Here is a 5,558-nt window from a genome sequence, read left to right as displayed (position 1 = left end):
TACCGCTAGAGCTGGCGGTAGTACCGCTAGCCCTAGCAGTACCGCTAGAGCTGGTGGTAGTACCGCTGTGCTGGCGGTAGTACCGCCCTTGGTTAGCGGTAGTACCGCTCCAGGAACTTAGTACTGCCTTCCTAGCGGGTGTACTTTGTCAGACTTTTTGCGAAGACTTTCTTGGCGGTGATTGGCCCGATAGTGTTTCTGCACTGCCATGGGCTCAGCGGTAGTACCGCTGCAGCCAGCGGTAGTGCCGCTGGAGTGCTAGCGGTAGTACCGCTGCAGCCAGCGGTAGTACCGCTGGAGTGCTAGCGGTAGTACCGCTGCAGCTAGCGGTAGTACCGCTGGGCTCGGGCTGTGAGTGGGAAAACGGTTGGATTTTTTCCCCACTATATAAAGGGTTCTTCTTACTCTAGAACCCTACCTTTGACCCTCCCAAGCTCCATTGTTGCTCCCTAAGCTCAAAAGTGCCCGATCTCTCTCCCTGGCCAATGAAACTTGTTGATTTTCTAGGGATTGGTTGAGAAGGCCTAGATCTACACTTTCACCAAGAAAAAATTGATTCCCCCCACTAATCCCTTGCGGATCTTGTTACTCTTGGGTGTTTGAGCATCTTAGACGGTTGAGGTCACCTCGGAGCCACATTCCATTGTGGTGAAGCTCCGTGGTCTTGTTGGGAGCCTCCAAGCTTTGTGTGGAGTTTGCCCCAACCTTGTTTGTAAAGGTTTGGTCGGCGCCTTCAAGGGCACCTATAGTGAAATCACGGTACCTTGCATTGTGTGAGGGCGTGAGGAGAATACGGTGGCCCTAGGGGCTTATTGGGGAGCATTGTGCATCCACACCGCTCAAACGGAGACATACTTCCTGTCAAAGGGAAGAAACTTTGGTAACACATCCTCATCTTCATTGGTTCCACTTACGGTTATCTCTAACCTTTACATTGTGTATGCTTTTGTTGTTGTCTATCTCTTACTTGTCTTAGTTATTCTTGTTGGTAGCATCATATAGGTTCACCTCCTTGTTGAGATTTTAGAGAACCTTTATGTTGCTAACCCTAACTTGCTAAGATTAATTAAAAAGTGGTCGTTGCCTATTCACCCCCCCTCTAGTCAACCATATCGATCCTTTCATCATCCCCTGGCTAACTCCTTAGTCACATTGAGCTCAGTATGATGATGTATTACCAAGTGGGTCCAGAAATACCTCTCCGTCACACGGAATGTCAAATCCCAGTTTCGATTCGTACAATCCAACAGACACTTTCAGAGATATATGTAGTGCACTCTTATAATCATCCAGGTACGTTGTGACGTTTGATACACCCAAAACACTCCTACGTATCCGAAAGTTGCACAATCTCATGGTCTAAGAAAATGATACTTGACATTAAAAAAGCTTTAGCAGACGAACAACACGATCTAGTGTTATACTTAGGTTTGGGTCTATTCCCCAATGATGTGATCCTGTTATCAATGACATCCTGATAACATCCAATGTCCATGATAAGGAAATCATAATCATCTATTGATCAACGAACTAGTCAACTAGAGGCTCACTAGGAACACGTTGTGGTCTATATATTCATACATGTATTATGGTTTTCGGTTAATACAATTATAGCATGAACAATAAAAAATTATCATGAACAATGAAATATAATAATAACCAATTTATTATTGCATCTAGGGCATATTTTCAACACACGCACACAACCATGACCGACACAGGTGGTGCACGCAGGACCTGATTGCTTATAAAAAAAGTTTAGACCTAATTGCTTTTTATTTTTTTGTAAGGGACTAACATGTGGGCCTCAATTGTCATAACAATTAATGTAACGGTCAGAGTTAACAGTGTTTACTTTTATGCCACATCACACCTGACAAGTAGGCTATCGTTATCATAATCACGGTTAAAAGTTAATGCTTCAGCAACTAGTGTTTTTTGGGACAACCCGCCATTTTTGTTGTACTTTTTTGAACAATAAAAGATGATAGTTTTTTATGATCAACGCATGTAATGTAATAGTTTTTGCTATATACTCGGCCAAGGAGCCGTGACCGTGAGCGTCAGCTAGACGGTTCCAATACGAGCATCCGTAGCCAATTGGAAGGAATGAAGGAGGAAGGTAATCATGTGGGGCTTTCGAGAGAAGGGAAGGACGAAGGTGATGGACTGCAGGCCTGGGCTCCAAGAGCCCCATCGGACCTTGGAGCCTCACAGGGTCACCGGAGTGGTCTTAGGCTGTATTGGTTGAGCTCCAGATTTTAAAAAAAAACTGTTATGGAAAAACTGTTGTGAAAAAGCTGAAAGCTAAAAAATTGAGGTACCACCAGCAAATTTACACTAGAAACTAGAGATTCTTAAAAGCTCCTTTGGTTAGCTTTTAGCTTTTTAAAGCAGAAGTTGGTAAAAGAGCTAAACAAAACACAGCCGGATAGAGATACATACGAATTGCATATGAAGGGTGCCGACAATAGACCTTCTCTTTTTTTGGAAAGGACAATAGACATTTGGACGGTTTGACATATGAAGGGTGCTGGACAATAGACATTTGGACGGTTTGACGGGTCCGAGTTTTGGCCTGGAGGGAAGTGGTGGGTCCGGTTGTAGATGCTCATATGACCAACCAAACAACCCAATAAACCCTAACTAATGATTGGTGCTTTGGGCATCGTGACCGGTACTGACTTAGTTCAACAGATATATACTACGAATCGTGACAGGCACCGACTTTAGTTCGACAGATCTATATACTACGGTCCAGAATGCAGTTAGATTATTCATTTCTTAGGCAAGATAGACAAATAAAAAAACAGAAATGAAATGAATCAAGCTACATCCAAAGAAAAGGCAGCAAAGTAACTGAACGAGCACATCATACAAGATACACCGAGAGTCTGGTTGCGGTCTTGAAGATACAAGATAAGGTAGAGATAGTTACATATGCCCCTGGATTAACTTGTTAGCCTTTCTCGGAGACAGTGGCTCCGGAACAAAGGTAATTGTTAGAGAAAGCATATGTGCATAGTCAAAGGTAAATAAAACAACTTCGGGTAAGCTTTAAGCTTATGCTAAAAGGCTACGCAGCTACATCACCACAATTGCTTCTAGCAGGCAGCAAATGTACCACGCCAAGAGCCTCTGTATTTTTGCACCAGGGCTACTCCTTTCTCTGCAGAAACTGCACGAGAATATACCATGAGCTAAACCTTATACTTGACTAAATTGGATCGAAATTAAGCAGTCGACCAAACAAGTAGTTTCGTTGAAATAAATTAAGCAGCCAATCGGAAAGCAAGCTAGATGTTCGACTCAATGGAAGAATGAAATCATGAAGATTAGTAACAACTTCTAACTTGATTACTTTACTTTATTTTGGGTAGGGAACTTGATTAATTTTCTTTGTAAGCCCATGTTCCTTCAACCATCTCTGTATAATAAACAGTTGAATGCAAACCCCATCCTTCTGCTATACTGATTAGCAGAAGATTAATTCGCAAAAAAACAAACAAACAGAAGATTGACTACCGGCAGCACAATTAACACAATTATGATATCTTATTGTGGGCTATACTGTTAGGTATCGGCATCTGATATCTTTCTCTCCTAAATTCCAGTTTTTAGTTTTTATCTACTGTCTGCTGTTTTGGTCAAGTACTCCCTCCGTTATATGTAAGACGTTTTTTGACACTACACTTGAAACGTCTTACATTATGAGACAGAGGGAGTAGCAGAGTAGAATTAGAACTGAACTGTAAAACCAAAACCAATCACTCCCATCAAAAGATTCGTCCTCCCCACAGATTACACATACTAGGCACCAGCATGTACTGCTACTGCATAGATATAATACAAGTATACAACTACTCCCTCCGTTCCTAAATATAAGTCTTTTAGAGGTTTCACTAGTGGACTACATACGGATGTATATAGACATATTTAAGAGTATAGATTCACTCATTTTGCTCCGTATGTAGACCCCTAGTGAAATCTCTTAAAAGACTTATATTTAGGATCGGAGGGAGTACAACACTGCCCTACTACCTAGTGTTCAGTTGCTCAAGCAGTTCACTGTGGGATGAGGTATGCAACACACTGAAATTTCACCAGGTCAGCAGTGGAATTATGCGCTAACATGTACGCACTCTTGGATTTCCCAAGTAAATCAGGGCACAGTGGCATTTATCTGAGAAAGGAAACAAGCACAGGCCATAAACAAGCATCACCCGCGAGAAGGACTAGGAATGAGGAATCAGTGACTAACCAGGAGGAGTACTTGTCGCAGGCGCTGCCGCAGGCGGCGGCGGCGGCGGCTCCTGAGGTTCAGAAACCAGCGGCGCGTACATATAGGAGTCGGACACGAGGTAGTCGGCAACCGCCTTGGCGAGTCCCCGGCCAGCTGCCACCTTGCGCCGCCGCTTCCCTGCCGCCTGCTTCGTCCGGACGCCGAGCAATTCCTTCTTCTCCATGGATATCGCTCGCTCTAGTTGTCGGGTTTGGGGGGCTTCGTTCAGAGGTTTTGCGGAGTGAGTGGGTTTGGATCGGTGGAGCGAAGCGGTGTGAGAGTAGAGTAGGTGGAGGAAGGCGGGGTTCAACGTGGCCGCTCTCGAGGTTTCCGTGAGCCTCCGCGACGACGCGTGGTGGACATCTGGAGCTCTGGACTGGGCCAAACGGTCGTGTAGGACTTTTGGAGACGGTCGTGCTGTTTGGATAGGTGTTGCCTGTTGGGATAGTCCTCCTGTCAGGGGGCTCTTTATTATATCTGGCGACCGTTCTCTCGCAGGGAGGTCCTCAGCGAATAGGTTGCCCTATAAGTAAATATTTTATTGTAACCTTATTAGATTATAGACCTCTCTTCATATATCCAGAGAATAGGTAAAATCATAAATTGAATAATTTTGAATCCACAAGGATAGTTATTAAACCGTTGGCATCGTATAAAAATAGTGTCCTCATATTGCCCATATGCTAAAGGATTTTGCCACACGTTTCGTATGGTATCTAAAAGAACTAGCCTACACGTCTACGTGTGGGCAAAACAGGTAATGTCTACACGTCCCGTCTCCTGCCTCGTTGTCCCGTCCATACTCCTACGTGTGAGCAAAACAGGTAACATCCACACTTCCGCACGTCCGTCTCCTACCTTATGGCCCCGCACGCCCGCGTGACACTTACCACACACCCTCACCCCCAAACATGTCCAGACCCTCTTCCATGTTTGTTTAACTGCAGTTGCCATGTCTGAACAACTACAGTTGTCATGTTTGGACAACTACAGTTGCCATGGTTGCTCAACTGCAGTTGCCATGTCTGAACAACTACAGTTGACATCTCAGGTCAAGTGGAGTTGTCATTTACCGACAAACTGCAGTTGTTGCCATGCATGACTTGGTCTACTATAGTTGCCATGATTTAAAAAACTTTAGGAGTTGCCACCTACTAACACTAGACAGTTGCCATGTAACAGTGAAAAGACAAAGAAAAAATAATATCTTGAAGTTGTCGTATGCTTCTAAGCACACTAGGCAGTTGCCACGAAAACACCACAAAAATACATGGCA

The 5,558-nt window shown here is 44.2% G+C and overlaps 1 protein-coding gene across 1 annotated transcript; it reads right to left on the bottom strand.

The window, feature by feature from the left end:
- Nucleotides 1–2,838: 2,838 nt before the first annotated feature.
- LOC123430288 lies at nt 2,839–4,632 on the bottom strand. The gene is made up of 2 exons (XM_045114160.1): nt 4,262–4,632; nt 2,839–3,178 (listed from the first exon to the last, which is right to left on the bottom strand). Exons 1-2 carry the CDS (start codon nt 4,464–4,466, stop codon nt 3,105–3,107), a joined length of 279 nt encoding a protein of 92 aa, XP_044970095.1. The 5' UTR covers nt 4,467–4,632; the 3' UTR covers nt 2,839–3,104.
- Nucleotides 4,633–5,558: the final 926 nt, after the last annotated feature.

The sequence above is a fragment of the Hordeum vulgare genome, chromosome 2H, assembly GCF_904849725.1.
Source record: "Hordeum vulgare subsp. vulgare chromosome 2H, MorexV3_pseudomolecules_assembly, whole genome shotgun sequence".
NCBI lineage: Eukaryota > Viridiplantae > Streptophyta > Magnoliopsida > Poales > Poaceae > Hordeum > Hordeum vulgare.
The sequence above is the reverse complement of the archived record's forward strand: the minus strand, read 5'-3'. Positions and strand labels throughout refer to the sequence as shown.